The sequence below is a fragment of the Cydia splendana genome, chromosome 8 (assembly GCF_910591565.1).
Source record: "Cydia splendana chromosome 8, ilCydSple1.2, whole genome shotgun sequence".
Classification (NCBI taxonomy): Eukaryota; Metazoa; Arthropoda; class Insecta; order Lepidoptera; family Tortricidae; genus Cydia; species Cydia splendana.
Genome location: NC_085967.1, coordinates 10,747,950 through 10,770,230, shown reverse-complemented (window position 1 = coordinate 10,770,230; position 22,281 = coordinate 10,747,950). Strand labels below are relative to the sequence as shown.

The window sequence follows — 22,281 nt, the reverse complement described above, 5'->3', positions numbered from 1 at the left end:
AACCCTGTCCTCACACATTTTTTGCTCGCATTGTATAGGTAAGGTATAGTATAACTAACGCGGTACCTAACGGTCGGTATTCGCAAATCTTCTATGAATCGAATTGTCCAAGTAATTGATACCTATCTCCTTTGTTGACTAATGTATTACGTTTTTTTATGGGGTCAACAGCCTACGGCGTTTGTTCGACAAACTGATTATTTATTCAGAAGATGCTGTGTTAATCGGCGTGAATAAGAACTGGCTAAACGGGTATCTTATTTACGAGTATGTAATATATGTAGAATAATACGAAAAACAATAACAGCAAACTTCTCCAAAGGGCATCTACGTGTTGGATCTTTATCCCCAGTGCACGCCTATCAAATGACCGGGATGTATATACCCGTGAGTTTATAAAACAATAATAGAGCTTAATATAGGTTAAAAAGCATTTATTTAAATATTTGTCGTTTCGAGCAAGTGTCGAACCTGCGACTACTTAGCACTTCAGACTTTAACTCACTAAGCTACCAAAGCACTGCTCGACTGGCTGCTTCCGTGCGTTGTGTCCGGTAGTCCGGTACCAGTGTCCCGGAGCCGCGAGTTCGAATCTAGCACCAGACGGCGAATTTTTATAGTTCTAATGAAGGAAATATAGATAATTTCCTTCGTTTCAACGACTCTTAATTTTTTTTAACGCCCTTGTAGGTAATTCTTGAAGGGTGCTGCAGTGTACAAGTGCAGATGTGCAAATTGCGGAAAGTTTCTAAAAAGTTGGTAATTATTCGGAAACTTCAAGAAATTCACAGAAAGCAAAGGAAACTTTAATTTGGGACATATTATACAATATATAATTTCGAATCCTGACAAAAATAGGTATTAGAAGTTTCCGAAATTTTCCCATATGGAAATTTCACAATTTTGAATACTTTCCGACGGCACATCAATAGCTACAAAGGGCATCTTAACCCTTTGAAGGCCACTCCTAGCGTGCGCGAAGCGTTATCGTGGTTGACGTCTTTGGCGGTCAAACATTTAAGCAGCATTTAAGCACGTCCAGAAAAAAGATCCGCACGATAATATTCATTTATTGTCTTACTCACCGTACAACATAGACTATAATTTCCTCTGAGATCATTTATCTTACCACATATAATCAACAAGCTGTTTGTTTCAGAGCGCACTGTGGTTGTTATGTACACACACAGTCGCCTCCCCGCGATCCGACAACTTATCCTTCGTGAGAAGTGCCGTGGAGACGGTGCCTGAACATGACCCAATACCCGCGCCTATACGAGCGTCAGTTGAAAGCATTCCTCTGAGGTAAAACCTAACTGAATAAATGTCCATACGAAAGCTTTTTTGCCCAAGCTGAAACGGAAGCTTCGCTAACGCTCGGTCATTAAGAACATCACAAAATATTATAAAATGTAAAATCTATACGATTATTTTTCATTTGCAGAAGTCTTCGAGATGAAGGGGATGAAAGACTGCCATTGCGTGATGCAGTAGAAAAGAGACCCATTGCTGTACTAAGCGACGAATCCTTGCGCGTAAATGTAGAGGTACCAATTTAATAAACTACCACAAACCATCGGGATATTAACATATACCACCAAAGTAAATTGGTGGTAACTACTGGGATTTTTTTCTCAAAAGTGAAAAGATGACAAAATAATTCCCAACTGTTACTAACTTGATGGTAACCAATATCATCTAGTTATCTTTCTATTCTATGGCATTCTATGTATATATATTATGTAACGTGTTTCTGTGTTTTGCAGGACGTTGAAGATATTCCAGCAGGAGATGCGGACAACTTCAGACAATATTATGGCGCGGCAAATTACTTGAACAAGTTCCAGCTAGGAAACGCTAATCTACAAGGTTTGGCATACTTCATTACGTCTTTCTGTAATTATTTGTTATATCAACGATAGTTCTTCAAAAAAAATCCCATTGCAGCGCAAAGGCGTCAGCCATATTTTTTGTCGGGGGTTTTATAATTATTCTGTGTTATATTTTCAGAGATGCAGCAGACGCCCACTGGTCCAGCAACAAAGAGACTGATAGTGTGCTACATGGAGTCATGGGCGGCATACCGGGTGCCTCCGCTCGCGTTCACTGCCAGCCTAGTACCTCGCACCTGCACGCACCTCCATTATGCCTTCGCTGTAATGCATCCGCACACCTATGCTTTGATGCCGGCAAATGAAGATTATGATCTGATCAAGGGTAAGATGCCTATTACTTGTACATTGAGTTAATTAATAGTATAACAATACTTCCTGACCCCTGACCCATATAACATTTTCAGATTCCTAGTATAGGTACCTACCAACTGACTCGATCTAATGAACCTAATAATAATGATAACTTTTCACAACTTTAATTTATGCTTAGAATAGATTTTAAAAGTGATAAAAATTTACTGTCTTGTGTGAGACTTGAACTCACGACACTGGACACTGGACACATATTGGAAATTCACCAGTACTAAATCCGCCAATCCATACTAAATTAATTGTGTATCAAACAGTTTCTCCTTGAGACAAAATTAACTTTAAATTTTTAACTTTTTTAAATTTCAGGCGGATACCGAATTGCGACAGGTTTAAAGCGAAGAAAAACAGGCCTTAAAGTGATGTTAAGTGTCGGAGGCGACGGAACCGATCGGCTGTTCAGCGAAATGGTGCAAGAGTCCAATAGACGAAGCAACTTCATAGACAGCGCAGTCAGCTTCTTGAGGGAACACGATTTCGACGGTCTCGATCTTCATTGGGTTTATCCAGGTAAGAATCCTTGAAGTACTTATAAAGTATTTTCCTGTCAGAACTATTGAGACATTAATATTACATACTAGCGACTAGCGACCCACCCCGGATTCTAACGGGTTAACAAACAAAATACACCTAAACTTTCCTCAAGAATCACTCTATTGATAGAGGTGAAAACCGCATGAAAATCCGTTCAGTAGTTTATGAGTTTATCGCGAACATACTAACACACAAACAGACAGACGCGGTGGGGGACTTTGTTTTATAAGGTGTACTGATTAGGAGTTATGCGTGTTTTTAATTTTATGTTGCTAAATTAACCAATATATAATTGCCTCTAGCGGAATTCGATCCCGAGAGCTAGTTTAATAACTAATATATTAAACCCAGAAGTGGTTCCTAACAGCACCCTTCTCTGTCTCCTTCACCAGCTACTCATACCAGTCATACCTATATCTCAATTACCCGATTATCACTACCCAATTTCATAAAATTTACTTATGATAAAGAGCTAAAAAGTAGCATTCTATTGCTACAAATTCAGATCGACAGTTGCCACGGCAAATTGATTGCCATGGTGACACTGATTTGGACGTTTACATCATATCATAAGAGTATCATAATATTCATAATATAGATCATTTGACTGATTTTCTTTTGTAGGTGAACGAGACGAGGAAGAAAAAGACATGTTTACATCCCTTCTGTACGAACTGCGAGAGAAAATGTCGCCATACGGACTTCTACTTTCTACGGTCTTACCTCCATTCAGGTAATTACTCAAGACACTGACAAGTTTTAATGCAGATTAGGAAGGTATTTGCATTTGATGAATGTAAGTACTTAAGTTTTAGTGGAGTCATTTTCAAAATAATTCTTAAATTACTTAATTAAAAATGTTACATATGTATATCTAATAAAAAAGAGGCAGGTAACAAGGCTTTTTTCTTTTGGTCAAATATGGTCCATGTTTAAAATATCAGGATAAGGATCAGCTCATATGACAGAGCCACAATTATGGCGTCATTAGATACCTAATTAAATTACTCTTTTGAGGGCACCCAGCTAGAGCTTGTGGACACTTTCCCTCTTTTAGGCATTACTATAGATACCACAATCAACTGGAGAGAACACATTAACAAAATAATGTCAAAACTAAATAGATTTATATAGGTACGCTCTCCGTAAACTGAAAATGTGTACAAATACAAAAACTGCCACGTGCGCCTACTATGCGTACGCACACGCTTGGTTGTCGTACGGTATAGTGCTGTGGGGAAACAGCTCAGATTCTATTCATCTGTTTAGGTTACAAAAGCGGTGCGTTAGAATAATTTGTAATATAGGCATGGGAGATAGCTGTAAGGATTGTTTTATAGAGCTAGGAAATTTTAACTCTGCCATCAATTTATGTCTTAGAGGCGAGCATGTTTGTTAAAGGAAATATGCAATTATTTCCGCAACATTCGCGACCAGAAAACTTACGTCCACGAAATAAATTGGAAAGACCAACCTCAAAGTTACAAATGGTACATAACGGCCCGTTTGCAATGTGCGTCAAAGTTTATAATAATTTACCAGCTAACATAAGAAATGAAACTAGTATACCCAAATTTAAAACCCAGTTAAAAAAATATTTTTTATAAAATAACATTTATTCCACTGCAGATTTTTTTTCGGAAAACTGATAATTCGTCTTTTACTTCCATAACTAATTTAAGGTGTAGAGTAAAGCAAGTGTCCTTGGATGTCTGTATCGATTGGTTTTGATTTGCGCGCCATCTCTGTATTTATTCAAGAGTTAAGATCCATAGCGCTATTGCGACTATTGTTGAACAGTCGCGCGGCTCAATGAACAGATGGCGCTTATACAGGTAAGATAATATAAATAAATGTGAAATAAAATAAAATGTTTCTGTTCCACATCGACTGCTGATCTAACAACTAGAGTCAGACCAAGATAAGTCTGCATCGATTGTTATAGCATACGCAGTGCAAGTGTTATTTTAAATGTCAAAGTTTTATGAAATAATTTATGACGTATAAAATAACACTTGCTCTGCATGCTATCGAAATCGTTGCAGACTTCCCTAGGTCAACTCTATACATGGTATAAAAAATTTTCTCAATATCCAAACAACAAACAACGAACCAGTCTGGCAACAGTGCAAAGCGCTCGTGGCGATTTCGAACAATGCACGAACTTGCAACGTCGCTTTCTTTGCTACAAAATGCTTTATCTAGAATCTAAAACTTTTTAAAATCAAAGTATGTTCAAATCCAAGTAATTTACTAAATTAATTTAGATCATTTTTTATTTTATTTTTGAATAATTTAAGCATTATATTAGATTTTTCTTTAAAAGAGTACACTCTATTCTATGTCATGGTATAGATTCGTGTAATAATTTTATCCTTACGCTACAAAAGCGCCTGCGCAATATGACAGAGCAATCGTAGTCCGACGAATAATCGTAGGCACTAGGTGGTTTTGGGTCTACAACCCCTATTACAACTATTTGGAAGAAAACTGTTATACTAGAAAATAGACAAAGGTCTTACAAGTAAGTTAAAAAAGAATGCTGTCGTAAAATTCTGTCCGGATGGAATAAAATGCATATAAGTATTTATTAAAACTAGTTATGAAATGTACTTTCTAGACTTCATTATAACAGACAGACACATAACGATTACAATATCCAATACTTGAGTGTATTTTCGACAGGAATAATCACTTTCCAGGCCTCCATATGCCATAATATGACCAAACTATTTCGACAAAGACACCTCTTTTTTACGGTTTTGCCCACCCCTTCACCTTAATGAACACTATAAGTAATCTCAATGTATAATTCTAATTAATTTGAATGTTTGATGAACTATTAAAGATTTGTATTATTGTATTATTGAAAATTAATTTTTAAATATGATTTGCACCAATTTTTAATGCTATATGTTGATTTTTTTTTTATGCAAGTATGTAAAATGTTAAGTATGTAAATTATTAGATATAAGATATAGTTATAAGATTGCTATGCCCTAACAGGGTTCATGTTTGATCCAGATATAAAATACCTGAACACCTTGTAAAAACAACATGATGATGCAATAAATATACTGAATACAAATATACCTACCTATATGCTTGTCCAAGGTATCAGATCGAAGACGGATACGACCTAGCTGCCGTCAGCGGCGCGACCGACTACGTGACTCTGCAGGCGTGGGACATGACGCACGGGAAACGGGACGAGCCTCCAGCGAAGGCTGTCCAGCATAGCGCCCTGCACCACGACCCCGGCGCTGCGTCTAGGGACCAGCGATACGATAACATTGTATGTACAAACATAGTAAAGTTTGCAATTGGAAATGGATTTCTTTTTTTTTTTATTTGCCGCCATTCTTTAGAGAAATTTATAGCTAAACCACTTATTCGAATAGCAGTTGTTACAGTACTAATTTGTGCCGACGCGAAATATTGGCATAAGATTTCCAAGAAAAGATCACAGACTTTTATGCAGTAAGTAACTAAAACGTAGCCCAAAAATTGCTAAAACAAGTGACTTCTTTGAATTTCTGTCTTTGGTGATGAATTTTTACTGGTTTATGACAGCAGTCGTTTATTTATTACGAGTCAGAGGACTCGGGGTGGGATCGACTCGCCTTCCTAGACAAAATGTAAGTAGCTATTATGGTGCTCCCTTTAAAATAATCTACTTTTATCTGTCCTATAGGAATTCATGGTTAAATACATCCTTCGTCATGGCATGGCTCCCGAGAAGCTAGTACTCGGTGTGCCTTTGTTCGGCCGGAGCTACACTCTGACAAGCTCCACGCTGCCTTCGCCCGGCGCCCCAATCAGCGGTTGGGGCCAAGAGGGGCCTTACACGCAAACTAAAGGACTACTGGCTTACTTTGAGGTGAGAGACGTTATGTACTTGTCATTTCTTATTAGATAATACTGCGGTATAGCATTCATAGCATGGAGAGAAGCTATATTTGTTCACTAGTGCCATAACTTGCAATGGAAGAGCCAAGTTCCTTATCCACCAACGTGACAAGTGTAGTGCCTACTGAAACGGACCAGAGGAATCCTCACACTGAGGTTTATTAATGATTTCAGATATGCATATCTGAACGCGAAGGTAAAGGAGTAACCGGGACCGACGAAGCCGGTAATGCTTACGCCGTGTTTGATGACCAGTGGGTTACATATGATTCACAAACAACTATTGCCGAAAAGGTCAGTGACTAACCAAAACTTATTAAAATTATATTGTGTGTTAGTTTAGCTACTTAGTTTTCTAGATTATTGAAGTCGTATCTTTCTTATTAATTATTAATTTCAAATTTATTTTTTAACATATACAGATGAGATTCATCATGAACTTGGGCTTGGCTGGTGCAGCGGCCTGGGCTATAGATATGGATGACTTTCGTGGACTGTGCGGCTCACCCTTCCCCTTACTAAGCACGATGTCAACAATGTTAAGCAGTAATTATCATCGAATAATAATTATATTTTATAAAACTCTTGATGCTTAGACAATTTTATAATGTCGTTTTATTATTTAACAGATGAACCCGTCCAAAGTGATCAATCTTCCTTAAAAATTGGTTCCTGTGAGTCGATGATGCCTTACCTGGCGTCGGATGAAGATTCTTGCGCCCATTTCCACTTCTGCACCGGCGGTATTAACTTCAGGATGGTTTGCGAAGATGAACGTCTTTACGATCCTTCCACGGGCTTCTGCGGGTAATTTATTTAAACGCGAAATTTTTTTTTTCGCTTTAGGTACTAAACTTGCGACTTATTAAACGCAAGTTTGGTTGAGACACGTCAGTAATATTTCTAGAATGATAGGGTAATTGCCTTGACTTCCCTTAAATGTCCAGCATCTGAAGATTCTGAAGCATCTCCAGCTCCGTCCAGCTCTTTTAACTCGCCTGACGTAGTTGCTGGTGGTTTGGCTGTTTCATAGATTTTGGCTGGTCCATTTTCTATGGGAGGGTAAATTTTATTTTCGCGATTTCGGGGTTGGACTCATAGTAAAAGTTACTCAGTATAATCCCAAATCCCAAAGCAACGGGAATGCAGTTATTTTTTAGCCGCCCTGAATAGGTAGGTATAGCTTGTTTTCAAAATAATTATAAAATATAATCTTCATCGCGTTTGGCTTCATGTACTTATACTTACTGTTGCAGACACCAGGATGTTACCAAGTGTCTACCGGGTCAAAGCCTGAGGATCAGCGTGGAGGAAGCAGCACGATTATTACCTCATGCATATGATAATGATTTCGAGGTAAATATTACATTCAATACCAGTACCGTTTTGTATCCGGACACGTAGAATATTAAAATTATTAACATAATTTGTTGCAGTGGAGTGACCAAGTAAATAATGACATGATGATGAATAGAGAACCAGTTCAATTTATTTCAATGGCTGAAAATTTCAAAAAGAGTAAGTTCTAATCATAAAATAATAAGTCTAAAACTTTGTATTTTTATCCCTAGTTTTTCTTTATTCTACCATTAATTCTGCTATTCTTCTTTCTGATATTTCTCTTCATTAATTACTTCTTTCCTCTTCTATGGCACTTTGCTTCCGATGTCTACCTACTAATTTCTTAAGAAAAAACACACCAGAAGAAAAAAATTGGCAATCAGTCAAGAAAGCGAGATCAGGATGAAGACATTTTCGCTACATACAATATCAATTCCAGAGTATCAAGAGAAGGTATGTAACGAAACGTTGTTCTATTCTAGCGCCGTGTAAGTATTAATCGCGTAGGTATATATGTATTAATCTTTATAAATATTTTCCTATTTATCATCTCCACAGTGTTTGATAGCAATTATACGAGTATTCATATATTTCGTATAATTGTACCCCTAAAGTAGCGCATATATATATATATACCTCAAAAACCATTCACACTCTTGACCGTATTTATAAACAATTCCAGCAATAACACGGCGTTGCACTAACTACAATTTATGCGTCCCCAAATTACTAATATTTCTCTTATGTGTTTAGGTCCCGAAAACAACAAACGGGTAGTGTGCTACATGACCAGCTGGGCTTTCTATCGGCGCGGCGACGGTAAATTCGTTCCAGAGCAAATTGACACCAGACTTTGCACACACATAGTTTACGCTTACGGGTCATTGTCACCTGATGAACTCGTCGCTAAAGAGTTCGACCCATGGACTGATATCACCAACAGTAAGTTAATTATACAACAAGAAAAACATGTCATTATTTCATAGGTACATTAAATTTTTTCTCGAATATGCCTTTTGCAACATTTGGCTATGGGGCTATTCATAAATTACGTCATTTCAAATTAGGGGGGAGGGAGGTCTGGACATCGGATGATGGTAGCATGACCCAGGACGAAACGGGGTCTTTCGAAGCATGATTTTTGGATGATTTAAGGGGGGGGGGGGGGGGGGGGGGGGGGGGTCAAAAATCGATGACTTAATTTATGGACAGCCCCTATGCGCTAGTTAGAGAATTCAATCCCATCATGATCGATAATCGATATCGTATCACGTTAATAAGACTTTGAGAGTATACCAATTTCTAAGTATTGACATTTTTACAGATTTATATGAACGTGTAACATCTCTGAAAGACGTGACAGTCCTATTAGGATTGGGAGGGTGGACAGACTCTGCCGGAGATAAATATTCGCGTCTAGTATCCTCGAGTGCTGCCCGAGCGAAGTTTACAGAAAAGCTGGTGTCTTTCTTACGCATGCACAACTTCCGAGGTCTTCACTTAGACTGGAACTATCCGGTCTGCTGGCAGAGTAATTGTAAAAAGGGCGCGGCATCTGATAAAGCGAATTACGCAAAATTAATACAGGTAAATAAAATTAAGGAAATATATTGTAGTAATTAATTATTGTAAGCGCATGATATTCCTTGCTATTTAGCGTAGTTATAGGAGTAGAATTATGAAATTATTAAAGGCATTGCATTTTTCATCTAGTTTTGCTTACTGCTTAATTGCAGGGTTTATTTGTGTCATAAAGGTTTATCAAGATTCTTACAGGTTGCAGAGTTTAGGTACGGCGTCGGCGTTAAACATGTAGGGTTAAATAGCTTATATTAGACCACCATAATCCTAATTTTATTACATTTTAAATTCGTCGACCTGTCATAAATGACACTCGTTATTTTTCAGGAAGTGGCAAAAGCTTTGCATGGCGCCGGAATGGAGCTAGGTGTAGCGATATCCGGCTACAAAGAAGTGATAGAAGCGGCATACGACCTAGCTACTATTTCTAAGGCCACCGACTTCCTAAGCGCCATGACGTATGACTACCACGGTGGCTGGGAAAGCACTACTGCGCACCACACGCCGTTGGTGCCTTCTCCGAAGGACAAAATCCCGTACTACTCTATCGTAAGAATTGTATTTAATTTATTTTGTAATTCGGATGAAGAAAGGCCAGGTCAAGAGCACCCTAAACCGACGAGCGTGTATGAGGAATGTTATGAAAGTGAAGGAAGCGAAAGAGGTATGTCAGGATCGTAGCAAGTGGAAATCCGTGGTCTCTGCCTACCCCTCCGGGAAATAGGCGTGATTATATGTATGTATGGATCTGACCAAGTAACCAAGTAACCTGTAACCAAGCTAATAAAGATCAATCACTATCCAAAAGATCTTTTAAATAAATCACGCTTCAAGATAAAACTACACGTAAATAAATTGAGATCTTTCTATACTAACTATTAGAAAATCTTCTTTTCATTGTTAATGATTTCTACAAGTTTTACAACTTAATAATGAAAAGGTTTTTTAACAATTAGGTACTTCGTGAAAGTAGCCCAAGTAGCTAATAGTTTCGAAAGCGCAGAGATATTACCGGATGTGGGTAGATGGATATCTGCTGTAGAGTTGTGACATTTGTTTTCATTAAAGTTTTCACGTAAGATTAAACGATTAAAACAAGAAGATTTTATAAACAGGAGTACGCAGTGAAAGCTCTCATCAGCGGAGGCGCAGACCCAAAGAAAATACTCCTAGGTTTGTCGTTCTACGGCCAGACGTACAGACTCGCCACGACCGGATCCAGTGGCCCGGGCTCTGCAGCATCCGGCCCCGGCGAGCCCGGCGAGTTCACCAAGCAGCCCGGCATGATGGCCTACTACGAAATTTGTTACCGAGGTATTAACCATTATCTCAATTCTAGTCACTATTTGTTGTCCGCCTTTAATCATGGCACCGTCAACGCGGCCATTCTATATTTAACCTATAATATATGTAATGCAGTGGTTAACACATCCAAAAGTACTAACACTAACAAGTAAAAAGTAAAGTAAGTGCTAACACTAACAGTGCGAGCACGCGATACACGGCCGTCGTGAACGCTGCTCGCACTGTTACCTTAGTGCTTGAGAAAGGAGAGCTAGGCTCTCCGAAACATGTCGCGCGAGTGACTTAAAATAAGTGAGTCTAAACCGTAAAATTATTCAATATTAGTATGTCTCACAACAGTTTAAATTCGAATACCCAAAAGTGTTAAGCGCTGCAAAATATTTGGTGCCGAATAAGCCTTCGCTGCGTATCTGGCAGCAATAATTTAAAACACGACCAATTTTATCAATCATTTTTAAAACGTAAAGGCGGCGCTATGCGATAAGTACCTATAGTCAAATCTCCATAGTACTGAAGACACCGCTTGGACTGTATCTTACGTTGTTTTTTTTTCTAGTTAAAAATCTGCGATGGAAGACTGGACGCCAAGACAGAGCCGGTCCCTACGCGTATTCAGAAAATCAATGGGTGGGTTATGACGACCCGAAATCCATAACTGAAAAGGTCGGTATAAAAACCCATAGCACACTTTTTTTTTAATAACACCATTTCTGTAAAATTCATTTATTTACTTTCGTACTTAAATATTATTTATAAAAGAAAATAGCAAAAAATTACAATGTAAAATTAAACGTAACTCTTAATAACTTTAAACTTTAGTGGTTTGGTAACGTTTCGGCTTTAAATTGGGAAAAGACTGAGTACCCTAGATTATAAAACGCGTTTTAAGTATGATACCGACTTAAGGACCAACATAATAGATACACGTGCTGCGATTGGCTTATTATCGTCGTCTAATTAGGCCAATTACTTACACTATTGAAGACAGTAATTACAAATTACAATAGTTAATGGCTTTATGAGTGCCATGCAACCGCACTAAGAAAACTCAACTCACTCAAACATTATTCTTAAAATGCACACACAATTGAATTTTTGACGATAAACGTCAATTCAACCATGAAATTAATGTCATCAAACAGATACATAGGCACAGAATAAATAATAATAGGGTTACAGTACGAAGTAGGTTTCTGATACGAAGTAACATATTTTAGTTTACAAATGATGTAAGTTCCGTGGTAGCCAGCGTCGAATTAACGCAATAACAGTAGAGTTTGAGTTCGGAAGTCGGAGCGCAATAGCTTTGATTTCCATAGAGGTTCAGCCTGCTCACTGAACCCTCAAGAGTCCACTTGCCACCACGACCACCTTCACGCCCTATAGTGGCTTCAAACTCACCCCCGCCAGGATTCGTACGTACCACCACAGTCAACTGAATAAAATCTTTTTTGTTTTCTTTGAAGCTACTGGGCAACAGTCGTGTCACCTCCAGCACTTCCGCAATTGTGAGCTCTGCACACTTTGGATAGTCCTCAAGGAGATCGTTCAACTGAGATACTACTTGCTTAACAGCCTCCCTAGCTACACGGCTGTTGGACTTTATCTTAGTATATCGATAACATGTGCACCAATGGTCTTCTATGGCAGCTGATTCACAAGTTCTGTTCCCCGGGATAGCTAAAAATAAACTAATGCCTCGATTAGTAGAGTAGGCATCGTAACTTCGAGAAATTATTTTAGCGTTTTTGATATTTTCTAGATTGATTAAATCGGCTAATGTGGCGTGCATGTCGAATGGCGTGGTTAAACGATAGCTGTTTGTTTTTAGATTGTTATATGCCTCGTTAAAATTATATCGAAACGACGAGGGGACTAAGGTGATTACGAATGGTAACCTATCTTCTAAAAATCCCTGCTTCGTTGAGCGAAATTCTCCCCACCTCATACCGTGGTCGCTCATTAAGAAGATAATTGTTTCGTTCAAGTAACCTGAGATATACATTTTTCTGAAAAGGTCAGAGTAGCTGTCATCCATCACCATTGGATAGTTTAAGTTATCGTGACTCATTGTTGTTTCCCAAAAAAATCCAAATAATTTACTTTTCAACGTCGTTGTCAAGTCCTCGACATAGTCTACGAGAATCTTGTAGAAGAATTTTTCGTTCATGCATAATTTCGAGTTCCCGTCTTCATTGGTACCTGCAATATGCTCCGCTTCGTGGATGAAAGTGCGCAGATAGTAGTCTGTTGGAGAGCCCGCGAAGCCGCGCTTGAAATAGTTAAATGTGCCCATCCAGGAGGTGTCTTCGGCCAACGCCGTCACAAATCCGGCTTTCTGGGATCGTTCCCATATAAAAGGACAGTTGTCGAAAGTTGATCTGATGTTTGGCCAACATGTGTCCTGTAATTCCGTATCTTTTTTGCCCAGCAACAGAGGTATTAAGTTAGGAAATGTATTATCTCCAACTTTATTATATCCTAATAACTCCACAGCACCCAACTTCTTCAAAAAATTTACAGTTTTAGGCATAGTCCTGTGAAGACTTAACCTAGAAACTGCGTCTATCCCCAAAATCAATATGTTATAGGGTAAATGTTTCTGGGAATTTGTTATTAGTTCTCTTTCACGAGCAAATGCATAAAAAGAGTCGAAGAGTGTTTTTGTGTCACTACAAACAACTCTAACAAACTCGTCGTTCACAATAATAATGTCTGAAAAGTTACGACAGCTATTGTATTTGACTCGGTCATCAATATCGGTAGCTGTGATGTCATCAATAGACGTAGGACGATAAAAGGATTTGTAGCAACATGTTAAGTTACTAGAACTACTTAAATTATAATGAAACATATTTTCTTTCACAATCCAAATATGAGTTTTATTTGAACCCAACAAAGGGTGAGGTGGACATGGTTGTATTTCATGTATGTCTTTTCCCGTTTCTCGAATTGACTTTTCATCAGCTCGCATGAATGGTATACGACAGCCTTCTGTCCGTATGGTACTGGAATTGTCGGGTTTGTAATCTACAGTATATTGTCCTTTCGAATAAACCCAGCTGTTGTACTCGACATAAAACCTGTGATCGGTGTTAAGTACTAGTAGCACAATGGAACCGCACCCAAGCATCATGCCTAGGAAAAATAAATTCTTTAATCGATGTACCGGGGCCTTAGATTTGGACATATGCATGTTGAAAATCTAGTAACGATTAACGTTACTATTATATACCCCGAACACGCGAAAAGGTGTAAAAAGTGTTTCCTTTTTTCATTCGCGCCGACACTGCCGAGGATAATGATCCAGCCGTCACTTTCGGTTATAGGTACTCGATCGCCTGGAGAAGAGCAGCGCTGACAGTTATCTTCAGCATATGTGATCTGACCAACGCATGGAATTTCGCTGTGAATTACTTCTACTACTACATCGTACCAATTATATCCTGCTATTTTCGCACTTTATTATTTCTTATATTTAACACTGCACTACACCACTATGTAAAAAAATCTAAGACGTGTATCGCACTTCTATCCGCAACACTTCTACTTCGGTTTTTTTTATTTTACGTAATATTGAAGTTATTAGTTTGGTCGGATGTTTTCTTAAATAGAAACATGCTCCCAAGATAACGTCGTTTGAAAAATGATCATAATATTGAATTTGAAACGTCGCAGTAAAGTAGCGTGAAAATGTGAAATTTTACGGACTTAATAAGTCATACGATCCTTTATGCTGTGATATACCGTAACACATACTTTTAGAGACTTCTAGGCTAGTAGGCTAAGGTCGCTACGGTGAATTCCTATTGTTTTATTAACTGCATTAACATATCACCTACCTATAGCATTGTGAAACATTGCGTTAAAAGAAATCCGAATTAGGCACTTATTATTTATTAGTTTCTAATCTGATACTAAAATCGTACTATTTTATGAATTTATGACAGGTACTAAGAGTTTTTTTTTTCCTATAGCTTTGCGTTGCCCTTTAGGAAAACCTACCTACTTGTATGTGCGCTACTGCCTAATAATCGTACGCAGGGTAAAAACTATTTAACCACTTGTTGACCGTTTATAACCTCGAACGTTATAGTTTTAGTTTATTAGCTGGATTCACTATTGTTACTATACGTTAACAGGTAGAATGGGCTATTCGCCAAGGTCTGGGTGGGGTGACAGCATGGGCTATGGATCTGGACGACTTCAACAACCGTTGCTGCGGGGAGCCGTGGCCGCTGCTGCGGGCTGCCGGCCGCGCCCTCGGCCGGACCGTGCCGCAGCCCGCGGACGCCTGCGAACGCCCGCCGCAACCCGTCACGCCACCGCCGCCTACGACAACCACCGTCGCGTCTGATGGTGAGCTCACTTTATTTCTTAATAAAACATTATAAACTTCTTTCTGGCTTAATCTGCTCTTCAACGGGAGAGGCCAAGAAAGATGTGGAGGAGTTTTTCATATTAGTGGCAAGACGGAGTGGTTGGTCGTCATATACTTTTTTGTTTGGTATGCACTATTGGTTATCCATGGTTCCAGGATCCGCCGGCGGCGATCACGTCCATCCCGGTCATGACCACCCGACCACGCAAACCACCTGGCCCGCTTGGAAGCCGGAGAGCACCACCGCCACCACGGCACAGACCTGGTGGTCTCAGCCCACTACCATGAAGCCAGCCTCCACAACACCTTCGACCGCGCAAACGTGGTGGTCGCAATCTACCACTACTACGATGAAGCCCACTACTACAGTCAGAACGACTACTACAAGAAGGACGACCACTCAATCACCACAATCTGGTGAGTGTTTTACACAATCCGACTTTCTCTATAATTGTTCCTCTCAAATAAGACAAGGCGAGTCGTCAATTTGAAAATGTAAAGCTAACTCTTACCTTCTATTAAACTCCTTATAAACAAACCAACCTACAAAGTAGTTTCATGTAGGTATCGATAAATAGCTACTATATGTAGGTTAGTTTTGTGTGAATTGTTGTGTTTTGTGTATATATTGTATATTATTATTCTTTAATGTGATTTGTAAATTTTTAAATTTTAATGTTAATTTTAGTAGAATATATTTAAATGTAATTTTATTAATGTTGTGTAATCGAAATGTAAATAATGTAAAAATATGAGCATAATTAGCTTGAAATAAATGAATTTTAATTTAAATTTTTTGATACACCAAGTACTGAAAGTCACTAAATCAATATGACCAAAAAAACTCAAAAGTTAAAGTATGCTACAAAAGTACCTACTCGGCACCGACAGACTATTAAAGGATGAACTCACGTTAGACCGGGCCGTGTCCGGGCCGTGTCGGCGCATCGTTTTCTATGGAAAGCATCACGTGATCACCTGTCATGTCATTAGAAAAGTAAGTGCCGGAAGCTCCGGGCTGTACACGGCCCGGTCTAACGTGAGTCATCCTTAAATGTCAATAAATTAAAACAAAATATAAAATAATAAAACATTATGTGTTTTGATATAAATAAATGGTGTATTTTTGAAGTGAAAACTTCTTTAGCGGCGCTGTGCACTTTTTGTGATGGGGAAAAAATGTTAAACTCGTAACAGGTGTCACGTGACCCTAAGACGTAAGACGGACACGTGATATGATCGAAAAACTGTTACAATGTCATTGAGTTTTCACTTCTGCCGGCACTCCCGGAGTGCAACCCGTTGTTTTTGAAGTTTTCACTTCAAAAACAACGGGTTGTTCTTGTTCTTTAGCGGCGCTGAGCACTTTTTGAGGTGGGGAAAAAATGATAAACTCGATTCAGCGTAACGCGTAACGTAACGCTGACGTCATGTGTCACGGACAATGTTATTCACCAAAGAACTTTAGTCATAACGTATCATAATCAGGTCAATTATTTAAAACTGGATTTATATTAAGCAATAAAGCTCAATGTTCTAATCTTGTACGGGCTGAAATACGAGGATCTCACAGTTACATTCTAACTTTATATCACTCCAATATAATTCAATAAAGTCTCATCTTGATGAAATCGCTAATAAAAGTGAACTCTAGTACTGGTGAATAAAACTCAAAATATCATGACCAAATATATTTAGATGCGAGGTCTGCAAGGTAACTTTACAATTTCTATTCGAATTTTAAACAATTAACGCTACAAATTTAAGCTCACTGGCCAGCAATTTCGGAACGATAGTACATTGTAGGAGAGGACGGAAAACCGCTAAAAGATGGACGAGTCGTTTGAGCCCTCTAATAATACGAGTCCATCTTTAGCGTTTCCGGCCGAGGCATTACATAGTGCTTTTCACGACTACTGCGAGGAAATAAGAAAACATTTGCGTAACTATAAGTACTAGCCCCCGATTTCTCTAGTAGCAAATTACTAGCCACTGCCTGTGCTGTCTCTTGAATTTCGGTAGGCGTCAGCGTAAGAATATCATTTTCTTCACTAGAGGAACTCATTTTTATATCGAGCTTAGATACGTGTTTCTTGTATTTTTTTGTCAAACACAATTTACACTATCCAATTCAGTAAGTATTTTCAGATCCCGCCTTTTTTACTTTTTCTATCACTTTTAAGAGGCGTTTTTCTGTTATTTGCTTCAAACCGACTCTAAACTTAGAAGCGTTTTTGCTAAAAAAAACCACAAACAGCTACAAAAGTAAAAAACGCCTTAAGCGTGAACTGAATGGATAATTGTTAAAAAAAATAACTGAATGGTTTTGACATTTCTTTTTTTTTAAACAAGAAATTGGTCCTATAAATAACCTAATTTTATTTTTGAAGGAAAAAGTTGCGCTAAAAAGACCTTTTATTGATTTTTATGTTTCAAATAATACTCATTGCTGTAGCGTACCGTCACCAATGACAGATGATGATAACAATGAAACATTGTAGTAGTGGTGGTTCAGGTGCTACAGCTATTGCCTACTTTCCAGCTTGGTTTTAGACCATCTATTGCCACATTTCCGAACAGTGGCGTGAAAAAGTTTTTCAATAGAAAGGAGGATGGGTCAATTATACTTAGTGCTGCAGACATTTTGGACTAGTCATTGAGTTTTCACTTCTGTCGGCACTCCCGGAGTGCAACCCTGCAACCCGTTGTTTTTTTTACAGCGGAAGGCAAACCCTGCACTGCGGGCGAATACCGTGAGGCAGCAGGCGATTGCGAGAGTTACCTCCAATGCGAAGGTGGTGTTTGGCGTAAGCATCGCTGCGCGCCCGGCCTTCATTGGTCCACCGCTACTACGCGCTGTGACTGGCCCAGCTTCGCCAAGTGCTCAGGTTGGTTACTGGTCAAGAAGTTTCCCATACCTATGCTGTGAGACGAACTGTTACCGTTACCTCTGGTACGTCACGTGTACAGGCGACGACAATGATATGTTTACGATTTCGCCTTACTACGAAGGAGCAAAAGTGTAAACATGTATTGGACGTCAACTGTATATTGCACTGCAGGACTAGTTCGCCACTATCATTGAGACTGGCCCCGCTTTGCCAAGTAGGTACAAGTTGGTCGAGTAGGTATATTGTCCTTATTATATCGTTGTAACATAAAAAGAAAATATACTTATAACGGAACCTACAACGGAATGCATTTTATTCTCCAGCGACTTCAAACAGCGAATCAACTACAGCTACGAGTACACTCGCACCGATTACGGCACGACCCCCGCCGAGACCTACCACTACCACCAGACCTCCTACTACCACCAGAGCTACCACTACCACCAGACCTCCTACTACCACCAGAGCTACCACTACCACCAGAGCTACCACGACCACCAGACGCTCTACTACTTCCACTACTACGACTACGCGTACACCAACTACTGAAGCACCAAGTTCTGGTAATGATACACAATAAATGGTACAGGGGTCAACTGTGTAACAAAACCCTTGTTTAGGTATACCCAACGTGCCAAAACGTTGCCGATTGGACATATTATGTATACTTAGTTTATGTGTAGTCAGCATTTTTGTCATTGTTTCAGCTGCGACGAAGTGTTTACTTGCTTTAGATATATTTTATTATTTTTATTAGGACACCAGATCTGGTGCAGGCCGTGTTAATAGTTATTGAATTCCTTTACTTATTGTTGTATGCCCTGGAAAAAGGTGTTCTGAACGAGTTCAAACAGTCAAATCTTAAAGTTGTTATTCTTAACTTACACTTACTTTTTCAACAGGGGATTCTATGGACGGAACACCATGTAACGGTCAAACATACAAGCCCGTAGCCGGAGACTGCAACGCATACTTGCACTGCGATGGCTCCGTGTGGCGCCGGCAGCGTTGCGCCCCCGGCCTGCACTGGAGCCCTAAGCAGAACTACTGCGATTGGCCCAAATACGCCAAGTGTGAAAGTAAGTCATTAATTCATTATGATTTAAATTAAAAGTATAATGTTCCTGGAGATTTGCACTTGCAGAGCGACAGATTGTACGCTGCCCTTCCTCTCGGGTTTCGGTTTTGGGCACGGCCTCTAATTTTACCATCTATGTGTAGACGCTTGATGCCTCGTTCTCACAACCCCATTATTTTTTTCTATTAATTGCGGAATGACCTGCATAATAATTCACAGGTTCGTCAAGCACTCCGGCTGCCTTGCCGACCCGAACAACTATTCGACTCCCAACTAGACCCCCTACCACACGTAAGTTACTAGTAACCGATAATAACGATATTTCTATAGTGCAGCTGTGCAGATATTTATAACATAGGTATAAGGATAAAATAATTAAAAAATATAACGTTTTTTTTTTCATGTAATAAGTATAACGACATTAATGACGCTTCTGCATCTTGTGTTGCGCCTACGTTTTGTACTAATTAACTGCACATCTTTCACGCAAGGCACGTCATAGTGCCATTGTTCGTCTTCGCCGATGCTTTACGCGGAATCAAATACAGTTATCTAGGTACGATTGTATTCATCATGCCTTAGCGCTATTAAGTGGGTATGGGTATCTATTCGATGCGTGTGTGGATTGACCAACATAACGCCTATTATGCTATTGTAATGTGTTACTGTCAATTGGAGAATTGAAACAGGAGCAATATCATTCGCTATATGTCTTGTATGCGTGTCAAAAACATACCTAGCCAAGCGTACCTATAACACTCGGTTAATTTAGCTAACAATTGTTTAACTAGAAAGGTCATACAAATTACTTTCATGCTAATATATAATGCTTTACTAACAAACAGCTCAGCCAAGCAACATCCCAGCCGAAGATAGCTCGTGCGGTTCCGGCGAGTCGATGACGTCGGCCAGCACCTGCGACGCGTACTTGCTGTGCGTGGGCGGCCGCTGGCGCAAGCAGCAGTGCCCGCCCGGCCTGCACTGGGACAAGCGGACCCACCGCTGCGATTGGGCTGAGTTCGCCATGTGCGATGGTTGGTATTTCACTGACATATCTCTCGAGATAAAGGGAGAGAGAAAGGGAGTTCACATTAAAGTGCTCGGAACAGAGCGAGTTCCTACTCGCTCCTGCTAACTCCTGTTAGTCGATGGCGAGACATCGCCCGGCCAACAAAGGGACAGGTAGACTAATTACTGCAATTGGATAAATTTCATCATATGTGATGGTTTTCATTGACAGCTGCTGTTTTATTATCTGCTACTAAACTTCTTACTTCCTAGATTTTAATACATTCAACATAATCCCTAATTTCAAAATTAATTATCCGAGAATGTTTCATTACCTATCAAAGTAGCTCCTCCACTGCTCCAGCACAGCTCCACAATGATAAATTCTAAAATCTTTCTATAATGAAGCAACTGGGCGTTTTCAGAAATAAATATCGAAAACCCGATTCTCACAGATCCCGGTGTTTTTGGGTTCTTTCAACTCAGAATCATTAGCATATTCAATTCTGATGATAAAATAAAATGTCCCAAAAATTTGTATGAAAATTGTACATTCCACTACGTCACGCACATACAAGTGAAAAAAAAAATCATACTAAAACGTGACGTAATGGAATGGACATTTTGGGACATCTTTTTTAATGGTGGGATGGAGAATGCTGTCGATTCTGAGTAGAATATATATGAGCCCAAGAACGTCCAGATGTGAAAGAATCAGGTTTTCAATATTTATTTCTGAAAACGCCCAACTACCTGATCAAATTCGTATTAAAAATGACCTGTTGTAATTTATGGTTTTTGTTATTTAGTCAGACCCGGTGCAACGAAAACTCCGCCTACATCCACCAAGAGACCACAACAATGGACCACCTCCAAGAAGCCTACTGAAAACCTCACGACCGCGCCTTCGGTAAGATTTGAACCCGCCACCTCTGCAATCCGTGCATCGCTCTTAACCAACTGAGCTACGGAAGCCTACACAACAACAATAAAAGACAATATAAAATTGTTAGGAAACTCTTTATAAGCTATAAATAAATACAAATGAGCACTCGAAAAAATTTCCAAGGTATAACAATGTTTTGACTGTAGGTATCCCAGTGCTAATATGATTGTAGATATGCCTATTTGCGAGTGTTCCAATTTTTCCGCAGCGCTGCCAAACGGGCACGTACCACCCGCATCCTCAATGCGAGAAGTTCTACGTGTGCGTGAACGGTCAGCTGGTGGCGCAGAGCTGCGCACCCGGGCTGGTGTGGGGACCCAACGGCCAGTGCGACTTCCCGCGCAAGGACTCGTGCGGCGACCGCCGGAACATGCACCCCGCCGCGCCCGTCTCCATGCAGCTACAGGACCAGACAAGTTAGTAGACTAAACATCTCGATGCCCGTTATTGAAAGCTTATTGTGCACTTTCGCAGAACTGTATGGCAAAGCATGTATCCGCGACCTACAGCCCGTTTCGAACTTTAAGATACTTTCGTCAAATATTACGACTAGATAGGATATGGATTAGATATGTCAGTGTCAAAAGTAACGTTTTTGTTTGAAGAAATGTCGTCGTAAAGTGTAAATAACAAATCTAGATATTTGTAATTTAAAATACGGATATCTTAATTAGTTATATGTATAGACTAATATAAATAAACCAGTTTGCTGTGAATAGGCATCACATATTTTTCTATCTAACTAGGTAAGTAATAATCTTTTAGTAGAGAGCAATAAAATAGATAGTGTATGGTGATATCAGCTGCCTGCTGTAAAAGAAATAACAATGTGATAATATTTTAATATGTACCTGTAAATACATAATACATTAATTATACCTATAACTTTTTAACGTTTCATTTCCACCTATCCTGCATGCGGCATGCCTTTTTCTACTCCGTTGTAGGTAAGTTGCAACATTACATGTTAATTGTGATAACAATATCTAATGAAATTTTAATAATACTTAGATATCGTAAAAATAACTTAATTATAATGCTTT

General features: G+C 39.2%; 2 protein-coding genes across 5 annotated transcripts in view; one reads left to right on the top strand and one right to left on the bottom strand.

Annotated features, from left to right (window-relative positions):
• Positions 1–22,281, top strand: part of LOC134792836 (probable chitinase 10) — a 41,759-nt gene that overhangs the window by 5,155 nt on the left and 14,323 nt on the right. For 2 of the 4 annotated variants that reach the window (XM_063764235.1, XM_063764236.1), the window contains 28 exons: positions 1,160–1,305; positions 1,445–1,547; positions 1,767–1,869; positions 2,011–2,217; positions 2,574–2,774; positions 3,423–3,531; positions 5,913–6,093; positions 6,493–6,678; positions 6,882–7,001; positions 7,130–7,253; positions 7,337–7,514; positions 7,964–8,063; positions 8,144–8,225; positions 8,397–8,501; positions 8,802–8,990; positions 9,373–9,635; positions 9,957–10,178; positions 10,745–10,943; positions 11,491–11,597; positions 15,077–15,293; positions 15,472–15,732; positions 18,036–18,203; positions 18,530–18,769; positions 19,109–19,285; positions 19,504–19,575; positions 20,130–20,318; positions 21,102–21,202; positions 21,447–21,654. In XM_063764235.1, the coding sequence (XP_063620305.1) occupies positions 1,160–1,305; positions 1,445–1,547; positions 1,767–1,869; positions 2,011–2,217; positions 2,574–2,774; positions 3,423–3,531; positions 5,913–6,093; positions 6,493–6,678; positions 6,882–7,001; positions 7,130–7,253; positions 7,337–7,514; positions 7,964–8,063; positions 8,144–8,225; positions 8,397–8,501; positions 8,802–8,990; positions 9,373–9,635; positions 9,957–10,178; positions 10,745–10,943; positions 11,491–11,597; positions 15,077–15,293; positions 15,472–15,732; positions 18,036–18,203; positions 18,530–18,769; positions 19,109–19,285; positions 19,504–19,575; positions 20,130–20,318; positions 21,102–21,202; positions 21,447–21,654 (4,558 nt within the window). The remainder of the gene's footprint in view (positions 1–1,159; positions 1,306–1,444; positions 1,548–1,766; positions 1,870–2,010; positions 2,218–2,573; positions 2,775–3,422; positions 3,532–5,912; positions 6,094–6,492; positions 6,679–6,881; positions 7,002–7,129; positions 7,254–7,336; positions 7,515–7,963; positions 8,064–8,143; positions 8,226–8,396; positions 8,502–8,801; positions 8,991–9,372; positions 9,636–9,956; positions 10,179–10,744; positions 10,944–11,490; positions 11,598–15,076; positions 15,294–15,471; positions 15,733–18,035; positions 18,204–18,529; positions 18,770–19,108; positions 19,286–19,503; positions 19,576–20,129; positions 20,319–21,101; positions 21,203–21,446; positions 21,655–22,281) is intronic. The other 2 variants (XM_063764238.1, XM_063764237.1) reach the window with 2 other exon arrangements.
• LOC134792837 (uncharacterized) lies at positions 11,759–14,372 on the bottom strand. Its single transcript, XM_063764240.1, has one exon. The coding sequence runs from the start codon at positions 14,128–14,130 to the stop codon at positions 12,148–12,150; it is 1,983 nt and encodes a 660-aa protein (XP_063620310.1). The 5' UTR covers positions 14,131–14,372; the 3' UTR covers positions 11,759–12,147.